The sequence below is a fragment of the Perna viridis genome, chromosome 1, assembly GCF_037379345.1.
Source record: "Perna viridis isolate PV_CMFRI_1.1 ecotype Kerala chromosome 1, ASM3737934v1, whole genome shotgun sequence".
In the NCBI taxonomy this organism is placed as follows: Eukaryota; Metazoa; Mollusca; class Bivalvia; order Mytilida; family Mytilidae; genus Perna; species Perna viridis.
The window spans coordinates 2,804,625-2,830,459 of record NC_142445.1 but is presented as its reverse complement, the minus strand read 5'-3'; the positions used below and the strand labels follow the sequence as shown (position 1 = coordinate 2,830,459).

General features: G+C 33.7%; 1 protein-coding gene across 7 annotated transcripts in view; it reads left to right on the top strand.

The window, feature by feature from the left end:
- The first annotated feature begins 8,118 nt into the window (after nt 1–8,118).
- Nucleotides 8,119–25,835, top strand: part of LOC148626854 (uncharacterized) — a 47,876-nt gene continuing 30,159 nt past the window's right edge. For 4 of the 7 annotated variants that reach the window (XM_088550110.1, XM_088550172.1, XM_088550328.1 and 1 more), the window contains exons 1-9: nt 8,119–8,253; nt 11,946–12,010; nt 13,309–13,382; nt 13,688–13,912; nt 18,406–18,624; nt 20,466–20,597; nt 22,401–22,544; nt 24,927–25,061; nt 25,304–25,435. In XM_088550110.1, the coding sequence (XP_088406236.1) occupies nt 11,991–12,010; nt 13,309–13,382; nt 13,688–13,912; nt 18,406–18,624; nt 20,466–20,597; nt 22,401–22,544; nt 24,927–25,061; nt 25,304–25,435 (1,081 nt within the window). In that variant the 5' untranslated portion in view covers nt 8,119–8,253; nt 11,946–11,990. Of the gene's footprint in view, nt 8,254–8,715; nt 8,867–11,226; nt 11,584–11,945; nt 12,011–13,308; nt 13,383–13,687; nt 13,913–18,405; nt 18,625–20,465; nt 20,598–22,400; nt 22,545–24,926; nt 25,062–25,303; nt 25,436–25,835 lie in introns of those variants that run through there. The other 3 variants (XM_088550039.1, XM_088549980.1, XM_088550245.1) reach the window with 3 other exon arrangements.

Sequence of the window (25,835 nt, the reverse complement as noted above, 5' to 3'; positions counted from 1 at the left end):
AAGTGGGCACAGAAAATGTTGATAGTATGTCAGTCACCTCGAAAAATATGTTTCCTTATACAATTCGGTTTATCTGGATCTAAATTCTCATAAAGTATGACAAAATAACACAATTATCAGAGCCGCACGATACTAGCGCCACCACGAAAGAATCGGTGACGGACTGATCTTTCCGGTGGACAAAAAATGACAACTTTTCTACCTCCACCGAACGCGGCGCTCCGACTCTGTGTGCTTCCTTTCAGGAAAAGATCTTCATTATTGTGGAAGTCAATTGAGGTTGACAGGCCTAAAATCAGAGACATTGCAATGGGAGCCAATGGAACAGAAATTTGAATGGATTATTACACCGAATATTTTAATGATACATACTGTACATAATAAAAGCATTTAAGATATTTTTATGTTTGGAGATGTATTTACACGTAATTACTACCATGATTACTGTTCTTATAGCCTGTAAATCTTATGTCCTTTCTTTGTCAGGTATCCAACCAGTTTCAACAAAGATTCGACATACATGTGTTGTATATGGCAAATGTTAAAGTCGTCTATTACAGGAGAGTTGTTGTGCCACATACACAATACCTACATGTAGTCACTAGGCGGTCAGTAAGCACAAATGCCAAAAAATGCCAAATGTACAATAAACAAATACCTGTATTATGCTTTTAAAATGAAAAAGAACATGAATACTCAATAAAAGAAAATATTTAGTGTACAATGTACATTACAATCGTACAATAAAAGACAAATTGAACTGTGTCTTAATGTACTTCAACTTGTTATAGTCGATTTTCTTTTTTCTCACATCTTCCTTGATTAAAAGAATTAAGTAGTTGACTATGTTATCTTTCTTTACCCTTCACTGGTACCCTAAAGGCTAAAAACATGTTATATTTTACGTTTTATATATTTGTCTGGATAAAAAATAATAAAACAGTTCTTAAACTTTTTTTTAAATGCGACTTGAATTGATCCAATCATTGATGATAAATAGAATAGTCACAGGTCAACAAAAACGTTCCATTGACTGTATATTATTACAGACACAGATCATAACATCATACATGTACATGTAAGTACAATATAAGAATAGCCATTTTTGCAGGCTTCACAGGTTAAGAACTTAAGCAGGATTCTCATACTGAGAGTTAACACCTACATGTACATGTATGGGGATAAATTCGAATTACATGTATCTCTATCCCTAGTAATATTGTTGGCCTTTTTGTTTATCTTGAATAAAAGTCCATGTGAGTTTATACCATAATTTGCATCAATTTAAATATCAGGAAAGTGAGACGAAGTTACTACTTCAAATAGGACGGCAAAAAATGTAGTTGTATAATGGTATAGGTATGTTGCTATTTCCGTGTCGTCACATTGTGTGTAGACACTTGATTTTCATTCGATAACTTGAATATTTGTTTGTTGATCTTAAATCAGTGCTTTCATTAAGAGCCGGTACCCGGTACTTTTACCCGGCTACTGTACCGCCTGGTACCGGCAGAATAAAATAAAAGCAAACAAAATCACGAGGAAAAATCTAGTAAATAGATATCTAAGATGGTTGCGTCTGCAGGATATGTCTCCGATATCTAAGATCGTTACGTCTGTAGGATATGTCTCCAAAATCGCGACGTCTACTATACTCGGCGTCACATAAATAACATACTGTTAAAATTTGAATAAAAATATTTTCTACGACTTTATTGACACCAACCGTCGTTTAAATTGTCTTAAATGACTTGCTCATTCGTTTAGCCAAACAGCTTCTCAAAAACAAATCGCTTATTAGCTTAAATCATGCGTAACAAATCCTTACGGGAAAATCCCATACTAATATCCGCCATGTTGGTTTTTACGGGACGATTTGTTTACAAACGAAGTGCGTAAGTTCCCGTCGAACTCCGGTGACAATCGTCTGCTTGATCAACTTCTCGGTATTATACGTTGTTCGCGTAAAATAAATCCGAGATATCCGAAATAACGCCGAATTGCATTCTGGGTTCTTCGGTTTTTGGACAAATCATTTAAACGTAAACAACATCTCCTAGCAACCCGATCACTGTAAACATGGCCGACTTTTTACAATGTAAATACTCAAGAATTTACTTCCTAGAATTAAAATCTGACCGGAATTTAACGATTCAATGTTTAGGGAGAAGCCGTTTGGCTAAACGAATGAGCAAGTCATTTAAGACAATTTAAACGACGGTAGGTGTCAATAAAGTCGTAGAAAATATTTTTATTCAAATTTTAACAGTATGTTATTTATGTGACGCCGACTATAGTACTACTAAGGGGGTTTTTAACGTCCTTGACCCTGTCGGGTCTCGCACGGACGGGTCGCGATCTCTAGTGTTTATTAATCGGTAAAGCGCTTTAACCTACGACGATTTAACGTACAGTGCCCATTAATAGAAAACATGTAGTGACTTAACAATTCAAAGCAATCACCGATTATTTTGTGCTGAATAAAAAGCTAAACACAGGAGATTCTATGAAAACGTGTAAAAAAATGCCGTTCGTATTTGGAATGCCTCGTACCTGTTATTTTTCACGAATTTGTTGTGATTTGTGTAAACATTGCAAGAATTTTTAGTGTTGAGAACGAGTCAACACGTGAAACAAAGTTTTACAGAATATGATTTAAAGGACGGCCATTCGATTCGTCGGGGAGGGGTAGTTTTTGTAAAAATATTCTAGCAACCCTGGAACAAAACTGAGGTTCAACACTGCTATAGATAATAATAGAAAATAAATACATTGTAATAAAATTCTGTCTGTCTAAAAGTCAACCAAACTAAAACTGCCAGCCTTGTACTTTTTCTTATCAGACTATGATTTTTAGACCAACATTTCAAAATAAGACTCATGCAATTGCACTACATGTCACAGTAATAATTAGGCAATAAACAACAACAAAGTTTTATAATGAAAATAATTTAATCGGCACTAGGAACCACCACATGTTATGAAATTTCATTTAATAAATGTTTAGTTTTGTTCATATGCTTTTATTTGCATGTGTTAGTGTTCAAATTTTGTAACAAGTAAATAACAGCCTAAGAACAAAATATGACATTTATCAAAATTTCATATAAAATGGCATAGTATTAAACGGTCAACAAAGTTTATCAGCATTAGTCTGGAAATGGATTGGTGGGAATCATGGGGGAGCTCCTGGATTTTAGAGTTTTGAGACTCAATCAGTTATGATTCATCATATATCTTGATTTCAAAATTTATATATTTTAAACAAAATTGAAGCAAATATTGCAGATTTAATCCCATATTTTCAAGTCAAAATTTAAATCTACAAAAGGCTAACATCCAGGAGCTTTCAGAGGGGGGCTTTGCCCCCTCAGACCCTCCACCAGGGCGTGGACCCACTGGGGACAGCCCCAGACCGAATTTATTTGGTACCTCCTACTTTCTGTAAAGGCCCCGTGCAGGTCCGGGTGTTAAAGGAATAGGCCTGCAGCGTGCTAAGCTTGTCGCAAAAGGCGACTAAATAGTGCCCAGAACCTTAGCCGGGGGCTAGGGCGCTCTGGGATGTGTGTCTCCGGTGGTGGAATGGGGTACCCCTGGCATGTTACATGCTGGGGTTGTCAGGCTATAATACGGAAAACCTGACCGAAAACCATAGTGGTGCACCGTGTTGGGAAAGATGCCACGTTCCTCGCACGTTAAAGAACCCAAATGTGGTGTTATCCTGGAGTAGGAACCATAGGGCTCCGCCACAGGAGACTAAATTGCCTGACCCTACCCACCTCTCCCTTTTTCCAGTGGCAATCAAAATTTGTCGACCCCATTGTCCTTTTGTCCCATCCCTTTTCATTTCATGTTCATGTTTTCATCAATTTCATGTTCATCGTCTGAATATAGCTGAAATATTGCTGCTCGGACGTTAAACCCCAACAAACAAACAACAAACAAACTTTCTGTAAAGTAACTCCTGCCTGAAAAAATTATGAAACCCCTGGTCTTTATTACGTTTTGTAACAGGGTTCAAAATCTGTCTTTAGAACTTGGTCTTTGTGGGATACCTTGAGTATTAGTTGGTTGATTTTTATTTAATTTTATAATAAGGTCTTAGGTTACAAACCATAAAAGGAAGGTTGGTATTGATTTTGAGGGTTATAGTCCCAATTATGGCCTTAGAGAAGCATATGAATACAGTCAATGATATTGTTGCACAGTATTCTATACCACAATGGTCAGACTTGGATTGATTTTGGGGGTAAACACTTTAACTTTTCAGAAATTAGGGGCCAGAAACATGCATTTTCCTGATGTCAAGAAAATAACTTTTTTTATTTTTGGTCCAATTTTGAGAATTGTTTTAATTGGATGCCTAATTAAAATCCCTGCCTGTATTGTTTAATCAGATTTCAGATATCCCTTATGGTTTTCAAGTTTTAAGGGGTCAAAGAAACGGGCCACACCTGAAAAAAATGACATTTCAATATTTTGGCCTGATTTTGAATTTATTTTATTGAATTTCAAGTTTTATGCTATATTATGTCTTCGAACAAGTTGCTTTGTTCATAATGAATCGTAAGTCCCTATGATTATGTGTGTCAAATCCCAATATTGTGTCCACACTTGCCCCAACTGTTCAGGGTTTGACCACTGGGGTTGTACCATGCTGCACTTAGGGAAGCATTTTAGTAGGATTGTGACTCGAGCTAAGTAAGAATACCAGTAAAGGGTTTCAAAGGGGCCAGAAACATATATTAAATATTTATTCACCACGCTGCGAAGTTGCGAAAGGTATAATGTTTTTGACCCTTCCTTCAGTCCATCGTCAGTTTTCCAGATTTTTTTTTAAACGCTTGCAGATATTGACGTGATTTTTGGTATATAGATTTACCATGATAAGTTACAGGTCAAGTATATGTTTCGTTCCGCTCACATGATTTTTACCGAAATTACGGGCCTTGAACATAGCCAAATTCACAGAAGTAACAGTTTTCCGGACTTTTTTTTAAACGCTTGCAGATATTGACACGATTTTCAGTATATAAATGTATGATAAGTTACAGGACAAGTTTGTTGTTGGGTCTGCTCCGATGATTTTTAACCGAAATTACGGCCATTGAACTTAGCTAAATTCACAGAAATAACCGTTTTTCGGACTTCTTATTCTAAACAGTTGCAAATTATGACATGATTGTTGGTATATAAGTTCACCATGATAAGTTACAGGTCAAATGTACATTTTGTTCCGCTACGATGATATTTACTTTGGATTAAAAAGCTCAAAGAAATCACAGTCTGGAGTTTGAAACTACCATTCTGAGTAACAGAATTTAGTTAAAAGATAAAGGTGTACAGCCTGAGAAAACACTCTTATTCTTTTTTGTATACAGTGTACATGTATTTCTTTTATGAACAAATTTACATGAGTATTCAAGATTGGGACGCGTGGGGTATGAGAGCGCGCTAAGCATCTACCCAAAAGAATTTGAGATCAATGATACTACAGACACTGTGACGTCAGCCTCATATCTTGACCTTCACTCAGAGATAGATGGTTAAGGAAAAGTATTGACCTAACTATACGACAAACGTAATGACTTTCCATTCCGTATTGTCAACGTTTCCTTCATATGTGGCAACATCCCTTCAGCACCTGCATATGGATTTTTCAGATTTGTTCAACTGTCATAGTTTTCCTTTCCTTTTTCGTCTACCCTATACTTGACTTTTTATGAGCAACTCGGGGGTTGGGGTGTGTATTTCATAAAAAACAGAGGACGCTTACCCTACCGTTGCATCTAGTCCGTGCTCCCATTTTAGAGTCCGAGTTGCTCATTTACTTTTGTTACGTTGTATGTATTATTTTGGTTATTTTATGTCCTTTGTTGGGTGTGTCTGCTTTTCATGTCTGGTCTTTGTCGCTGGATTATGCTCTATTGATTTCCGCTAGAATCTTGGTTCCCCTGATTGCTCTTTCATAATATACTGACAAAGCGAGAAAGTGCGTCGGCCATCTTTTCTTTAAATATAGTATTTGTTTTTCTTGTCTATTAGGTTTTTTGTCGACTGATGTAAATATTGATATTGATATGGGCTTTTTAAACAAACAACGAAGTAAATTACAAACAAAACATATATTTTGAGAGGAAATGGCACAAAACCAGACTAAACTTTGTCCCAAGTGAAAAATTCTTAAATCAAACATTATTTTGCGAAATGGTCTTTTATCATAAACTTGATACTGAGATGCCCACTGTTGTCGAATCGTAAATACATTTTCCCCCAAGCATATATAAAACGAAAATATATTCTACACTTCGCATGCATACTGCTAAGGCAAAGATTGAAAAAAAATGAAGCAATAGAGTGACACCATCCGTAATATATTCTCTATTACAAATAATAGCGAAGATTAAAAAAATCACAGACAGTATGCTTTGTCAGTAAAAAAATAGGACAATTAATGCAAATAATGTACTGCATGCTGTCTTTACATATTTCTTTAATCAAACATTTAGTCGTTGGCCTTGTCAACACTAACAGTTTATCATGTGAATGAAACGACCGTAGACCTCTCAATGACCAATCTGGTAAAACTAAACAGAAGTGCCGGGTTTTTCAAATATAGGGTAAAACTTTGCCTTATCGGTATTAATGGAGGCTCAAATCCTCCATTGTTTCTCATGAGGATACAGAGAATTATTATTATTATCATCATTATTATATACAACTATTATATACCAAACATTTTAAATATCACTCTAGGCGCTTTACATTAAAATTATTTTAAACACATTATACAGTACAATTGCAGATACAAATACTATTTGTTAAAATGATAATACAACCTACTAAAACAAAATCAAGTTCTTAAATTAAAAAAAAAGAAAAGAAATGAAAATGAAATAAAATAGGTATAAAATCGTAACATAAAAATGAAAAAAAAAGAAAAGAATAATTTTGATAAAATCTATGGATCTAACCGATACAAATATACAAAATTTAGACCATAAGAAAATCAACATGAATTGAGAAGTAAACGATTAAAAGAATGTAAACAAGCAGACACAACAATAAAATCACATTATATAATTATAACAATAGTGATAAAAAATACATAAATAGTTACATGATGATACTGATGTGGAATCCAATGTTTAAAAAAGAGTCTTTGTTAAACTGTGCCAGTCTTAATGTTTCTTGAAACGTTCATTTTGTATACTTGATGGTAAACTAATCCAAGCTCTTGATTATGTTATATCTAAACGTCGTTCTCAAACACGATATCCAACTACTACGAGGTACATTCGCATTACCCAAAAGGATAAAACCGCATTATACTATGTGACTTCATAGGAGTGATTATTTTTTATGACAAACATTTGTTTTATAGTACACACCGTTCAAACTGGTACCAGTTTAAAACGAACCACTCATGGTAGACATGAAAAAGCTTATATATGCTGGAGAGTAAAACCATAATTCGATTCAATACTTAATTAGAGCTCCTAAAAGCCACTGTATAAAAAAGTGGTGGATACATCATTTGTAATTTTATCCGAACCAACCATAATGCAACGACACGAAGTTCAGCAGTCACAACAAATGGTGCCAAATCAAATGGTCAATCTGGATAATTATTATTAAATTGTATTCTTGCCATAAGTGATTTGATCTATTTTGTTACAAATGTAAATTTCCAAATGTAATGCTTATACAAATTTTGTTACATTCACATAATTGTTGATTAAAATAAATGTTTTCTGAACTTCTCAAGAGGGTGATGGAATATGGGACGATAAATTGCATGTGAGTGACCCCGAATTTTCTCTTGTGCCCTCATATTTACCAGAGCAATTTTAAATATCTTTTGTTAACAAAGGTTTACGGATTTGCCCGGAATATAAAAAATATGTATATCTGTAAGTCGTGTAAGATCAAAGGAAAATAAGCACTAATGATGATTCTTTTTGCAGTGTACTACAGTATTTAATCCTATAGATAATCCAAAGACGCCATTAAGAACCATATAATGTTTTACCAGTTAATTTCATTCCTTATCCGTACCAGTATGTATCTTTGTTTCCTTTTTCTCTACTCATCAAATATAAATTTGCTGGCTTCCTACTCTTAAGAAGGGTTCAAAGAATACTTAGTAAAACGACTAAACTTGAGTGGTCGAGTGTGATATAGTTTTACTTCCTTAACTAACATTGTCTTCAGGAAGATAAATGTATCTGTAAGTCCGTAAAAAGACATTAGGTAAGCATCATTATTATTTTCATATGTTAGGTGAAACAAACGCAGTACTTACCTTACTTACAATGTTGTACGTTTTAAAATAGAAAAAAATAATACAAGGAAATGTTCTGCGTATGGATCATCATTAATTCTCTTTCGAAAAAGAACTCACAATAAAAAATAAAATAATAAAAAAAACCCCAAAAAACAACAACAACGAAGCATAATATGAGAAGAATAATCCAAACCCAAATACCTGGTCAAAACTTGAAAGCATTTTTACAGAAACAATCTACAATGAGTACAATAAGAGAGTTATGATCTACATTTGTTTCAGTATTAATGGTAACACATATGCTATCAATACTGCTAGACAATACGGGGTGATAGTATGTGGTTAACATACCTTAAAAAACAGGTACACCTAGTAGGATATCACAGGCTATCAGAAATTTCCTTCTGTAATTTTATCTTATATGGCAGATCCGTTTATCAAGAAACGAAAGATTTCTCCCATACGGTTACACAGCAAAGACGGAACAAATACTACATGAAAACTGAAAAAGATATCCTTAAATCAGATATATCTTCATGAATGTTCATTTTCCTTGGTGGGAATTGGAACGTATTAAAGGTGTTTTGTAAATACAATACTGCTTGAAAAGTATGCTGCATTTCCCATTCATGTTAAGGTTGTTTAGTTGTGAGGAACGGCTTTTTTTTTAAGTATTTGCATGATTAGACAATTGGTTTATCTGATTTATGAATAATATGAACCTTTTTGTCTTTTATTACTTTAAAAAGGCTTAATTCTTCCGGAGAAATCTATTAAATCAGCCAAGAGAGGCATATTGTTTGATTTTTAATATAAAAAATGACGGGCAATTCAGTGAAGTGATAATACTAATTTATGCTGTATCTAGTTTCTATATGTTTTCCTTTCCTTAAATTTCGCATGCATTACAGCGACGACTTTTATTTAGATAAACAAACTGTATTCTGTGTGTGTGTGACCACTGATTTACCGATTATGACTATAGCATGAAAGTGTTATTTAATCACCACTGGTATATTCACACCGCAATGGAAGAGGGAGGTTTGGTGCGCTGTAAAACCTAGATTTAACCTACCACTTCGTGTTAAATGTCTGTACCAAGCCACGACCATTGCGGTACTATCTACTCCGGTAATGTAATATCTATTTTGTCAGATTTAGTTTGGTGGACTTGGCTTGATAATGGTTCGGATCAGTGTTCGGTCTTTTTATTGTTACCCTTATTTATCTAAATATTATTTCTGATTTTGGTTCCCAGAATTTTTGCCGGTACTTAGAAAATTGATATATGGTTTGTATTATATACTCTTCTTAATGCATTTGATAATCCTGAAAGCAAATATTAGCAAATCATTTTTTTACTACATATCACCATTTCCATACATAATATTTAGAAAACGTCAGTAAACTAATTTAACGATGTTATCACGTCGGTTGAGTACTTATCCTTGAAAAACAAGTACGTGTCTAAGGACCTATCCTTACAAGATTAATCTTCTTAACATCATTCAGGAACCGGTACTTTGTATTAAATATCTGATGGTGAAAACTTCCTTGTTATATAATTAAAGAGTAATCAAGGGAACCAAGGTTACAGTGGTAAAAAAAGAATGCAATCCAGGGACAAAGACCAGACATGGAAAACAGACATACACAATAGAGAACATAAAGTAACTAAAATCATACATACAAAGTAACAAAAGCAAATGAGAAACTCGGACTCCACTGAAAACTGGGAGCATGGACCAGGTGCACCGGTAGGTAAAGCGTCCTATGCTTTTCTAGAAACACCCGCCGAGTTGCTCATAAAAAGTCAAGTCCGGGGTAGAGAAACGAGGAAAGGAAAACTATGACCCGTTGAATAAATCAGTTTTCATGGTGCAGATGGATACACCATAACGATCCACGAGTTCATGATGACGACCATAAAACTTCTGTAGTGATGACTTTCATCTTGTAGCAACATAACCCTGTTCCAGAAGCCTACTTGTTAGAGTTCTAGCGCGATACAAAATGTCTGCGTAGTTTCGGCAAGCTCTGGCACACCATATGAGTTGTGATATGAACACTCCATTCGCAGGAGCCGAAGGGATGTTGCCACAGATGAAAGAAAAGTTGACAATTCTGAATGAAAAGTCATCACATTTGTCGTAAAGTTTGGTCAATAGTTTTCCTTTATCATCGATTTCTAAGTGTAGATCAAAATATGAGGCTCATCTTACAGTGTGTAGTATCATGTATCTGAAGTTCTTTGGGGTAGAAGCGATGTATCAAATCCCCGAAACTAAAACAGGCAAGACAAAATTGGAAAGGGTTCTAGAAATCAGCGTAAAATGTTCACCTCAGATTGTTAAATACAATACAAATTCAGATGTGTCAAATAAAGGGGGGTCCCGAGGCAGAAACACAAACCATACTCCGATAGAAGAGTAATCAAGGGAACCAAGGTTATAGCGGCAATCAAAAGAATATAATCCAGGGACAAAGACCAGACATGGAAAACAGACATACACAACAAATAAAATAAAGTAACTCATACATACAAAATAACAAAAGCAAATGAGCAACTCAGACTCCACTAAAAAGTGGGAGCATGGAGCAGATGCACCGGTAGGTATTCATATAGTGCTGGATTCATATGATAATAATATGGTAATCATATGACAATCACATGATATTTAACATATGATAGTCATATGATTATCATTTTATTCTCATATGGTAATTTTGGCTTAAAAACATATGACAATCATGTGTTTGTGAAAAACATGATTATCATATGATAATATGATAATCATGTTTTATATGATATTCATATGATGTAAACCATATGATTCTCATGTGTGGCACATTTGCCTGTGTAAGTGTCCTACAAAGTAACGCATGGTAAGAAATGTTGGTTTAAATCAGGTTTTATAGTGCGCTAACCTTCCTGATACAATTACGGTTTGATGTTTCCGTTATCGTGCAATACTCTAACAGACAGCACACGGACCAAAGATTGTAATATCAATAGTCAAACAGTACAGAAGACCTGCAGATGATACCATGAAAAGCCATCGTTTATAATCTTATGTCAGAGACCAACTTAATAAAATCTGGATATCGATAAAACGTTTTCCAGGAAGTGTATGACACGTATATTTTATTGCTTGTTCTAAAAGACTATATCGGGCAACTTTGGCGCTTAAAGAAGTCATAATACAGGCGATAACTTTGATTTCTGCTACAATCTTGGTTCCCTTGGCTACCATTGCATAACTGAGAAATATTGACACCAAATTCTTTTGAAGCAGGTATTATAATGAATTATGTAATGTCAAATCGTCTCGTTTGTCATATATTTTGGTACTGAAGTTACAACTGCCGTGAAATTTGAGGACAAGGTCTAGAAATGACACAATGGAAACTGTGATGATAGTCACTTTAATTTCTAGTTCTAGTCCATTGATATTGCATTACAAACCAAAACTATATTTCAAGCATGCATTTATTTATTTTGTTAAACCATTAAGTGTTTGAACATTAAAAGCATTTGTGTTGGTTTTCTTGTGGTATATAAATTGTTGTAATGTAATATTATGGTGCTGATAATAAAAATAGGAGATTCAAAAACGAAACAACTGAAATTCATTCTAAGAGACCCGTTATTTTACAGTGTATTACATTCAGAGGAATGATATGAATAACGCATTGTGAAAAAATGGAAGGATCTTTCAGAAGGTATAAGTATTTAAAGGTTTCAGTTCATTACACTATTTAAATTGACTCTCATTTACGCTGCTGCAGGGTTATATCTGCCGGCACGATATCATTATTATCCTGTTTAAGAATCTGACCAATTAAATGTCCGGAATACGATTTGAATTAAACAATAACAGCAGCAAGTATGAACATATAATTTTAGAGAGTAAAACAAAACAATGACGGAAGGAAGCAGTCTTAATGCAAATCATGTAGGTACACAGGAAAATTGTAACATATGCTTTTCATATGATTTAAAACACCTGAAAAAAAACCATATGTTAATAACATATTTTTTATACCACCATAAAAACATATGTTTCTGACTAAGATTTAATTCATGTAAAATAATCAAAATAAAAATCATATGGCATTTATATGTTTTCCGTATAGGGTTTCATAAATGCGAAGATGCATATGATATCAAGTATTTTTAAAAGCACAAAACCTTTACTATACTGTCCTAAACATATTTTTCCATACTGGTTCTAAACATATGGTACTATACTGGTCATAAACATATGGTACTATACTGGTCATAGACACATGCTAACATATGGATGAATTTTTTTCTGTGCAAACAACAAACAAATTGACTTTCATTTCTTATTGAGAAACTGTTACCAGACCACATTTACCTACCTCATAAACAGCCTTAGTCTTCATTCTGGTCTTGAGATAATATGATGAAGGTGAAACCTTTTAACGCTCCCGAAGAAGCAATAATTAAAACAACTTTTAGTCAGATCTGATTTGATATATTGTACTATTACCTTCAAATGTGGTAAATTTTGTTATGATATATGTCATAAAGCATTATACTTATTGTCGTGGTCTGATGTCTTTTGGCCGAAATGTCCGGATTCATAAGGAATTATTGGTTGTCCAGGTCATAAATGTCTTTGGGTCGAATAGTCTGGCACTGGTAAACATTATGGTTCTTATAATTTGCGAAAGTCTTTAATACAACCATAAACGCTCCCTTGTGGAGCGTATAAATTACATACATATACATGAATTTTGAATTTTGCAATATATATCTTGACTTTGTTGATTTAAGTAAGAGGGAAATACACGTTTCCTCCTCAGATAGGACAATAGTTAAAGTAGAACCGTTGTAGAATAAAAAGACATCGTTTATTACATGGATCTTTGCTGCACCATGAATCACCTCTACTATTTGTGGTGTCTTAATTTTATATGTGTTGGAACTTTAATAAACTATAGATATGATTTTTTAAATTGTTTAATTTAAACATTATTATTTTCTTGAATAGATTCATGAAACAGATGATAGGTTTAATTATTATCTACATGTGTGCCACGGGTCAAGCAACTGTCTTTAATTTCAGTAAGTATCTTCAGTATGAAAATAGAAACTTTTTCCCCTCATTTTATAGTATCCTAAAACTAACATCCGGCCCTCAATGATTTTATTATTTTTTTTATATTTTGAACAAAAAACATTTCAAAGCTTATCTTTCCAATGATCTCTGCTTTTGAATTCGAGATCCAATTCTATACATATTTTGATTGTATACATGGAATGACAAAATGCAAGGTAAAAGGTTGCCTTCAAAGTCTTTGCTGTATTCTTCACTATGTTTTGTTATTGGAACTCTTATATTTTCTTATTCTTTGAAATCATTGCGTTAGGTAATTTAGCTAAAAGCAACTACTCTAAAGCAACACAGAGTGGAGCATATACTGATGGTTCTAAGTCATATGTCGCAGACCTTGCACTTGATGGAAATTACAAACAGGCCTGGAGCGGTGGGAGTTGTAGTCATACACAATCTGGGATGAAGCCGGCATGGTGGCAATTAGATCTGCAAAATATATCAAACATACACAGGGTGGTGTTTTATTACAGGAATGATAGTAAGTACTTCACTATAAAATGTCACTCGCCTTCTTTTTGAAACAATTTGTACATTTTAGCATATTAAACAAAATATATTATTAAAGATGCCCTGTTTTTATTGTGCTAGCTTGAAAAAATAGAAAAAAAACCCAGATTTTTAGATATAACGTATGATGCGTTTTCCTAAAGGTGACCTTTCGTGCAATTTGGAGATAAAGACCCGTTTTTTTCCTTATTTACGTAAAATTGTGACTTACACTTTACCAGTTGTATGAAAGAGTAATCAAGGGAACCAAGGTTATAGCGGTAATCAAAAGAATGTAATCCAGGAACAAAGACCAGAAATGGAAAACAGACATACACAAGAACATAAAGAAACTAAAATCATACATACAAAGTAACAAAAGCAAATGAGAAACTCGGACTCCACTAAAAATGGGAGCATGGACCAGGTGCACCGGTAGGGTAAGCGTCCTCTGCTTTTCTAGAAACACTCGCCGAGTTGCTCATAAAAAGTCAAGTCCGGGGTAGACAAACGAGGAAAGGTCAACTATGACCCGTTGAATAAATCAGTTTTCATGGTGCAGATGGATACACCATAACGATCCACGAGTTCATGATGACGACCAAAACTTCTGTAGTGATGACTTCAATCTTGTAGCAACATAACCCTGTTCCAGAAGCCTATTTGTTAGAGTTCTAGTGCGATACAAAAAGTCTGCGTAGTTTCGGCAAAGTTTCTTTTTAAAATCATATAACTTTTTCTCAAAATTCAATTTATAACAGATTATGTATAATCAATAAACACAAGGGGCTCCCAGAAGCCTGAATCGCTCATCTGCTTAAAATTTTGCCATTCTAACAAGGAGTTGTCCAATAATATTGACTCAAAGAAGACTTTAGTAGGACTCATTTTAGCAATTAAAAGTTTCTATCTATCATAGTTTTCATGATATTGGCTGATAGAAAAACACTATCTTCCACCTTTCAAGGGCAAGAACTCTGAAAAAGGAGTCTTCTGACAACATTGACCCAATGCAGACTTTTGTAGGCCTCATAATGACGATCATTTTGGCAATTGATAAAATTCGGCTAGACCCAACGGTTTTTGAGATATATGCGAAAAACATCTGTCTGACCCCTATGTTCTAGTTTCAGTAACGGCAGCCATTTTTTTTCGAATCAAATAACCGCACATTATTTCTATACAAAACACACTAAGGAATATTCATACTAAGTTTAGTTCTGATTGGTATAGTAGTTTCAGAGGAGAAGATTTTTGAAAGAAATAACATTAAAAATGTGAAAGAGTAATCAAGGGAACCAAGGTTATAGAAAATGCGCAATAACTCCAATATGGCTTAACAGATTAAAACGAAAATTTAACCAGAAATAGATCCCATCATGATAAACACTTTGATTTATGTCAAAATTTGCTCAACGTAAGTAAATGCAAAATTGTCTGTCTAACCCCTATATTCTTTTATTAGTAACGGCGGCCAAGTTTTTCGGCAAATCATAAATTCCCATAGCAGTACTTTGCAGAACATCATAAGAAACATCCACATCAAGTTTGGTTCTGATTGATCTTGTAGTTTAAGAGAAGAAGAGTTTTGTAAAAATTGTTAACGACGACGAGGACAACAACGGACACCAAGTAATGGCAACAGCTCATGGGTCATGGCCAATGAACCAAAAATAGAAATAAAGTGACAATCCTTACAAGCAAATCAATGTAAATTTTGCTGTACAAAAAAAGGTGACACTATCCCCTTTTTTAGTTCACCTGCCATTACTATATATTTTTTAATGTTATTTCTTTCAAAATTCTTCTTCTCTGACACTCCAGACCAAATAATGAATGTTTCGTGGGATATTGTGCATAGAACTGAAGTGGTAATTTATGATACGTCGAAAAATATGACCGCTGTTACTATAAAGAACATAGAGGACAGACAGAAGTTTTGGCATATATCTCAAAAACCATTAGGTTCAGCCAAATACTGATTATTTAAAAGTGTTTAGCATGATAAGATCTAGCTGTGGTCAAATTTTCGTCTTAATGCGTTTAGCAATGTTAGAGAGTAATCAAGGGAACCAAGATTCTAGCGGAAATCAAATGAATATCATCCAGGGACAAAGATCAGATCCAGAAAACAGACAAACACAACAATGGACATAAAACAACCAAAATAATACAAGTAACAAAAGTAAATGAGCAACTCGGACTCCACTAAAAACTGAGAGCACAGGTAGGGTAAGCGTCCTCTGCTTTTCTAGAAACATTCGCCGAGTTGCTCTTGAAAGTCAAGTCCGGGGTAGACGAAAGAATAAATGAAAACTATATTACGTTGAACAAATCAGTTTTCATGGTGCAGATGGATAAATCGTAACGATTCACGAGTTCATGATGTCAATAAAACTTCTGTAATGATAACTTTAATCTTGTAGCAACATAACCCTTTTCCTGAATCCTAATTGTAAGTAGTCATGCCGCGATACAAAAGGTCTGCGTAGTTACGTCAAGTTCTGGCATAAGGTATGAGTCGTGATATGAAAACATATCCATACACAAGTGCGGAAAAGATGTTGCCACATATTAAAGGAAAGTTGACAATACGGAATGAAAAGTCATTGCCTTTGTCCTATAGTTTGGTCAATGGTTTTTCTTTACCATAGATCTCTAAGTGTAGGTCAAGATATAAGGTTGACTTATTAGAGTCATGCCCTTGTTCTACTTCTTATTTTCTTTTATTTCTTTTTTAATGTTATTTCTTTCAAAATCCTCTGACACCAATAGAATCAATCTTGTTATGCTTATTTCTTAGGATATTGTTCATTGAACTAATGTTGGAATTTTTTATCTGTCCAAACAAATGGCCGCTATTACTTAAAATAGAACATAGGGGTGATACAGAAGATTTTCGCATATATCTCAAAAACTGTGAAATTGAGACAAACTCTGACAGGGTTAAAAGAGTTCAGCATGATGATATCTATCTGGTCAAATTTTTGTATTAATATGTTAAGCCATGTTAGAGTTATTGCCTTTATTCGACGTTTGTTTTTTTATGTTATTTCTTTCAAATTTCTTCTCCTCTTACACTACGTGACCAATTAAAACCAATCTCGGTGTATGAATGTTCCTTGGGATATTATGTATGGAACTAAAGTGGCATGTTTTTGATCCGTCAAAAAACATGGCCTCTGTTTCTTAAAATACAACATTGTAGTCAGACGGAAGTTTTTAGTATATATCTCAAAAACCGTTAGTTTTAGCCAAATTCTAAATAAGTTATAAGTGTTCAGCATAATGAAATTTATTTGTCGTCAAATTGTCGTGTTAATGTGTTAAGCCATGTAAGAGTTATTGCCTTTTTTGTTTTGGCATATTTTTTTATGTTATTTCTTTTAAAATTCCTCTCCTATGAAACTAGTAGACGAATTTGAACCAAAGTTGCTATGCTTGTTTCTTAGAGAATTGCATGTACATTAAACTGGACTGGAAATTTTTTATCTGTCGAAAAAAAATGGTCGCTGTTACCAAATATATATGTAGGACACAAGGGTCAAACAGAACGTTTTCACATATTTCGCAAAAACCGTTTATGTAGTCAAATTCTAAAGGGGTTATCTATTGTCAAATACTAGGGTTAATCTGTTTAGCCATGTTAGAGTTATTGCCCCATTTCAGCGTATTTTCGCTATGTTCAATGTTTTTTCTTTCAAAATCTCTCCTTCTGACATTACCAGACCAAATAGAACTTAACTTGGTATGAATGGTTCTTAGAGTATTCTGCATCGAACAGATGTTGGGATTTTTGATCTGTCAAAAAATATGGCCGCAGTTACAAGAAAATAGATTCAAGGGTTCAGACAGTTTTTCGCACATATCTTCAAAAACCTTTGGTTAAGCACTTCTGACCTTGGTAAAATTACTCAACTTACTGTGATCTATTTGTGGTCAAATTTTCGTGTGAATCTGTTCAGCCATGTTAGAGTTATTGCCCTTTATCGACGTTTTTTATCGCCACTTTACTTGTTAATTCCTTTGAAAAAATTATTCTCCTTTGACACTGGGTAATGGTATGATTGTTCCTTAGGTTTGAGCGTTAGGAATTCTTGTACAAAAATTATATAGCTGCTTTTACAAAAACGAAATGCTGTTTATTGAACCAGGTAGGCGATTCAGACCCTTTAGTGCCTTTAAACACTCTAATCTGATTTTTAAAATTTTATATGTACACATGATATGTATATATTATTCTTTTTGACAAAGGTATATTTTATAAATTGTTTTCTAATTTTGTTCATGATACTCTTGTGCCTATTACTCCTGAAGTTGTCTTCAATGGAATGATCATTTTGTTTAAAGGCTAATTTAGGGTATGTTTGCTAGGTTATATATAGAACTTACTTATCAAAATTGAGAAACAGATATACAGTTCGGTGCATTTTTAACGATTTTTTAGAGTATAGCACAATAGCATTCTTCTATGATTATTTCTAGCTTTGGTTCAGCAAAAAAGACTTGCAGGATACAAGCTGTATATAACCAATAATACATATTCAGAGGCTTCTTCAGGAGATCTCTGTTACGAAGGCAGTAAATTACCGCACTTTACACAAGATATCACCTGTAATATGACTGGTCGATACCTTTTGATTTACAGTGAAGGGAAATATTCAAATATCCCATATCTTGAAATTTGTGAAGTTGATGTTTTTGGTGAGTATATAGAATTGAATTTCATACAGATTTAGCTATACATATGTTTTAAAATAGATTAAAGCCATAGGACTCCGACTGCATTCACCAACACAGTAGTCACACTTGTCTGATCCGAATTATATCAGATATTGACTATAGTTATCAAAATTTGCAGTATTACAAATTTCAAAATACCTAAAACACTGTGTCTTCATTTTTTGTATTGCACATGATAGAACCTCTTAGTGATGGATTTGATTTCCTATTTCGATAGTTTTGAGTAATTCTTTTATACAATTAATGTTTTGATTATTCCAATATATGTTGTTCAAATGCTGCTGATGAGACATTGCTCCATGAAACATGTGTACAGTATATCGAAAAATACAACCAATATCATTGGTATTAATCCGAATAAATTCAAATGAGCTTTGATAATATGTGTTTCATGAATAATTAGTTAATTATCATCATCATCCGAGTACAATAAATCATCAAAGGACAACCATACTTTAATCAAAATAAATTGAGTTTGTTTAAAACAAGATCAATCGATGACAATGTCTTCTAAGCGTTCCTCTAAAATAGTTTCTACAATCTCTCTCAACTCTTGTAATCTTAGTGAAGTGAATAAAGTTTGATAAATGTAATGAATGTAATGATATGGTACATGCATTCTATGTAAAACAGCTATGCCAGTCTATCTACTTTTTTCGGTTCTATTATTTAATGTTAATCATTTGCATATCTGTATAAATCCAGGACATCTTATAATGCAATGCACATGCCGAATTTTTTTTCAAGAAAAATAAATTTTATTAATTTTATGTTATTTTAATTTACATGTTCTCTGATTATTCTGTAGTTTTCCCATCTTACGAACCCCAGTTTTTACAATAGAATGCAATCTTTATATAGTTTGTAATTTATACATTAACATTTTAAGAAGAATATAAATCGTTTTGTTTGATAAAAATTGCCTTTAGATATTTTTGTATGCATAAATTCACAAGGTGTAGGCGCTATATGAATATAGTTTACCAAATATTAGCTTGCTTGTTTAACTTTATGACATTTGTCGAATTATGGACACATAGAAAGAATAATCAAGGGAACTAAGATTATAGAGGAAATAAAAAAAATGTAATCTAGACACAAAGACCAGACATTGGAAACAGACATACACAACAAAGAACATAAAGTAAATTAATTCATACATACAAAATAACAAAAATAAATTAGCAACTCAGACTCCATTAAAAACTGGGAGCATGGTACAGGTGCACCGGTAAGGTAAACGTTCTCTTCGTTTCTAGAAACACCCGCCGAGTTGCTCATAAAAAGTCAAGTACGGGGTAGGCGAAAGAGGAAAGGAAAACTATGACACGTTGAACAAACCGATTCTCATGGCGCAGATGGATACACCATAACGATCTACGAGTTCATGATGACGACCATAAAACTTCTGTAGTGATGACTTCAATCCTGTAGCCACAAAATCCCATTTCAGAAGCCTATTTGTTAGAATTCTAGCGTACGCTGTCATAACGAATGACGAATTGTGATATTAAAACTCCATAGGTATTTGCTGTAGGGATGCTGCTACAGATGAAAGGAAAGTTGCAATTGACACATATGAAAAACGTATGAAAATAGGAAAATTGTAACATTTTCTTTTCTGTCAAAAATATTATAACAAAACTTTGCACCCAAAACTGAGCAATTATAATATTTTGTAATAGATTGAAAAACAAACAAACATTACTGTTAATTAGCTGGTAAAGTTACTTTGAATATCATTGGTCGTCTAGTCAACCAACATGCTATACTTTCTATCATATCTTATCAAATGAACCCAGGATGTTTATCGGGATGGTACGGAAAGAACTGTTCTTCAAAGTGTCCGTCGAACTGTAGACATGGAAACTGTAACTTGTTTACTGGAGAGTGCGCATGTTCAGCTGGTTACACAGGTCTTTGGTGTAATGAAAGTATGTATTAATTCTAGATTTGAGAATATAGAAGAATACATACAACCAAGATGAAAAAAAACTAAAAACAAACAAACAAGCGAACAACAATAACAAAATCTAAAACGCACAAAAAAAATCATTTTCCATAGAGTAATCAAGGGAACCAAACAGAAAACAAATGAATGTAAACCAGGGACAAAGACCAGACATGGAAAACAGACACACACAATATTGGGTATAAAATAAACTAAATAATACTAAGTAACACAACTAAGTGAGCAACTCGGACTCCACTAAGAACTGGGAGCAAAGACCATATGTACCGACAGGGTAAACATTCTCTGCTTTTCTAGAAACATCTGCCGAGTTGGTAATAAAATGTCAAGTCTGGGTTAGACGAAAGAGGAAAGGAAAACTACTGGTATGTCTCATCTTTGGATTTGATTGCAAAGTAAAGCGACTTATCTTTCCGTTTGACTACTTATATTTTAACCATATGGATACTTGTACTTGTTGTTCTTAAGTGAGCTTTGCTTACAGTTTTTTATAGTTGTATCAAGTTATGTTAAGTGTATTATTTCGAAAGAATTTATCGTACCTGTAGATTAAAAAGTTTTTAAATGCCGAGAAAACAGTGATTTATAGGACAGTAGGTCTTCCACCTTTTTCTTTCTGGATCTGTACGACTTTTTAATGTTAACTCAATGTTTTAATTAGAAGCAGAAACGTTTATGGCTTAAATTCTTAAACACACACACACACACATATATATATATACAAACGTCTCAGAATGTGACGACTCTATTCGCTACACTGCTCCATCGGAACAAATTGATACAGGGAAGATATGTAAACATATAGAAAGGTCTGAAAACTTCCCAACGATGTTAGTACTGTCAAATTTGTGTCGAACTCGTACCGCTGTGACATCTATGGCAACACCGCCTGCACAAAGTCCAGCGCCCTAGACCACTCGGCCAGCTAGGATATATATATATATATATATATATATATATATATTATATATATAACATTGACAACACATAAACAATTAATGGTTGTGGCATGAATACAAAGAAAACAATTAGAAACATGATTAAGAACAGAAATATATGTAATGCATTTATGATCAAGATGTGGCAGTGGTATGCATATATGTTAAATTATGTTCACACGCAAATAGATCTGAGTTCTAGCATTTATTCAAGAATTTCAGTTTTTATGTAAATTTATCAATAGAATTGCTGTTTAGTATTTTATTTTAATGTTGTTTTTTGTAAGATAAAACGACCATTTTAATCTTATTTCTCCTGGATAGACATTTATCTGTGTTGTATAATGGGTGCGCTTAGAAAAGAGGCGTTGTTCATCTTCGATGTCACCACTATTACAAAACAGACATATAAGATTAATTCTGTCAATATTTTGGTATCTGCCCCTTTCTATTACATAGTGATAAATGTGTAGTAGAATTTGTTTACATAATATAAACATTAAGATAAAATTCTTGAAAAATGACCAAAAGAATATTTGACAAAAGCAAGGTAAATAAATAGCCATTCCTCTACCAAATGCTTGGAGCCTGTTTCTAGAAGCACATGTCTAGCCGTGCATGTAATGAGTTAAAGTCAACGTCAAAAACACTAATTCGAAAGGACTTTATTTATAAAAGGCGAGCACGAATAAACAAATGCATGATTATGATATACACTATACAGCGACACTACCAAAGGTTTATTTGCTTAATTTTATTTAAAAATACACCTGCCTACACGTTTGTAAAAGAAAAAAAAAACATAATGCATTTAATTTTGTTAAAAGAGTGCGGCCCTCTAAAGTTTGGCATTGATTGTAAAGAAACCTGTTCTTGTTTGACCAACATACACAAGAAATGTGATCATGTGACAGGAAAATGCTCTAGTGATAAATGTATGGCAGGATGGAATGGAACGGCATGTGATAAACGTAAGTAAAATGTGTGTCGGATGGAAGAGGCCGGCATTTGATAAACGTAAGTAAAATGCACTTACGGTGGAAACAAGTCTTAGGGTTTCAGACATGGTTACTATGGTGGAATGTAGTGTCAGTGTTTTACACATGTACTCTGTGGTAATTATAGTGGAAACAAGTTTCAACGTTTCACACAAGTAGATATGGTTACTATATTGGAAAAAAATTATCGGCGTTTCACACAAGTAGAATTGTGGTTACTATGATGGAAGAAAGTCTTTTTTCACACAAGAAGGCATGTGGTTACTATGGTGGAAACAAGTCTCAGTGTTTCATTTAAGTTAACATGGTTAATATAGTTGTAACAACTTTCAATGTTTCACACAAGTAGACATTTGGTTACTTTGGTGGAAACAAGTCCCAGTATTTCATTCAAGTCAATATGTGATTACTATGATAGAGACAAAGTCAGCATTTAACAAAAGAAGACATGGTTATAATGTTAAAATAAGTCTCGGCGTATCTCACATGAAGACATGGTTAATATGGTGGTACGTAGTGTCAGTATTTTACATAAGTATACGGTGGTTACTATAGTGGAAACAAGTTTCAGTTTTTCACAAAAGGAGGCATATGGTTATTATGATGGGAACTAAATTTCAGTGTTTTACACAAGTAGACATGTGGTTACTGTGGCGGAAAAGTCTCAGCGGTTCACATAAGTTGGCATGAAACAAGTTGCAACATTCAGTGAATTGTAGTACAAATTTCTGATTGATATGCTATGTAATTTTTATGAAGAATATAAATTGAAAACTACTCGCTGACCTTTTCCTCCACTCTTATGTGGCTGTCTTTATAGCTGATCTAATCCGAAGGAAAGAACGTCGTTCACCATCAGAACCGATTTATTCAACGTGTCATGAAATTCCATTCCTCTTTCGTCTGGCCCGGACTTGACGTTTTATGAACCACTCGGCGGTCGTTTCCAGAAAAGCAGAGGACGCTAACCCTATCGGTGCACCTGGTGCATTCTCCAATTGCAAGTTTTAAAACGAGTCCAAGTTGATTATTTATTTTTTCTTTTGATTTCTGATAGAATTTTGGTTCCCTTGATTACTCCTAATGCAATGGTAGTTTTGGTGGTATTGTCATTCCTTAATATTTTCTAAGCTAGCTTTCAGTATCTGCAAACGTTCTTCAATTGGATATCTTTTCTATTGATATATTGTATGTTGAGGTATTCCATGAAGAAGAATTGGATATATTACTGAATGAACTACATACTGTGTTTATTTGTTGTGTCAGTTCATGTTTGTCCTTACATTAAATGGGGATAAATTAGGCATTATAAAACTAGTTCAACTCCACCTTAGACATGTCCACAGTCAGGAGATTTTGTTCATTAATGTGTTCTTGTGTCATTATTTAACTTTTAAGTTTATTTTGAAGAAGTCTCATGTTACCATTGATTTTATTATTTTTATTGTCGTGGCTTTTCAGAGCTTACTTAAAGGTGTAATTACACTTATTTAAGACATTTTGATGATCTGATCTCTATAAATATTTACCATTTTTATAAAGGTTCTGCAATGGTGCATTTGTGGCGTTTCACCATATCTATTTTGTTTTCGTAATTTGTTCTTGGCTGCAAAATCTAAAAATTCCACTTCACTGCTGATTTGTTATATGCAGTGACAATCAAATATCACATATTCCATGGCCAATAATATAAGTAGAAGCATTTTGAATTGAATTGATTTGAGTAGTGTACGATGTATCGGCGGAGCAGATACATGGACAGCATGGATAACTTAAAGAAAAAAACCTTTCTATGGGAATATCAATGTAAAATATAATTTATTTCACATGTGAATTATCGAAATTTATTATACAGGGAACATTCGATAATTTACTGCTACGTATATAATGAGAAATGCAAATTTTGTCATTTTAATGCCAATAAGACATTTGCATGCGTTCATATGAAATCGTTAAGAATCAATCTTAAATATTTGTTTTACATTGTGATTAATAGATTAATAAACAGTTAATGCTTCATCAACCGAGATATTATCCTCTAATGCAGGTATGATTTTTTTTTGAAAAGATGAAAATAATGACTTCACTTCTTCTGTAAGGTTTCAAATGGTCATGACTATCTTTAAGGATCTCGCACGACTACCCCCTACGATGATTCTGTTAGTAAATGTCTGTCAGTAGTTTGAGGTAGTGGAGACCAGCCTTAGGGATACCTGACCAAAGTACTCAGAATATGTCCTTCTATCAACCAGGCTGCTCTGTTGACGCTCTGGCCTACTCCAAGACCCAAAGTGGATCCAAGAGCGTTTATCCACTCTAACTATTGGGGAGTTAAAAAAAATTAAAATATTTCAGGGTGTATCTCTCCTTATTTCGGTGATAGCTGTAGCAAGGAATGTCACTGTTTACAAGGACAGTGTAACCATGTTGACGGACAATGTGAAAGTCGACAATGTAAACCTGGATGGAGCGGTAATTCCTGTGATCACGGTAAGTGTCAGTAAATAAAGTTAATTAAATTATTCAGTCAATTAAAATTATTAGACAACTTTGTTATAACATAACTTATTGTGTTCCTTTCTAATAAACAAGTTTGATTGTCTGTTAACCTTTACAAAATCTATATATGCAGTGTCCCTGTAAATTGCAATACATATGTTCTGTGTTTTCTTTGATTATGACATATTTATAATTGAAAGATCGGTAACTAATGCGATTTTTTTAATCTTAAGAATGTGCACGTCGACAGTTTGGACAGGACTGCAACAAAACTTGTCATTGTTTTAATAACACATCATGTGACCCTGTGACTGGAACCTGCAGTAAATGTGAAGCTGGTTGGAATGGAACGTCGTGCGATATCAGTATGTTTAAAATATTTAACACGAAATCGATCATGAACATGAAGATATGATATCTTGGCTCTAAAACTTATAGTCAATCAATTTAGATGATACTCCTCAGCTTGTTTATCTTCTTTTAAAAACTGATTTATTAAATACTTACACAATGAAATAAGTCAATGTAGCTCTTAACTTTAACCACACTGCAAGTGATTTTGATTCTTTTAATATTTGTACTTTTATTAACTTTTCAAAATATATGACTCTATAATTTGTCGTATATCTTAACAAAAGACTTGTGTTATTTATTAAACTGTCGGTGGTTCGCCTCCTCTCAGTTAAACATGGAACAGTTTGCTGTGAATGCTTAGAATACATTTATTTGTTCTTTGTTTATATATGTAGATACTAAATTGTTCAA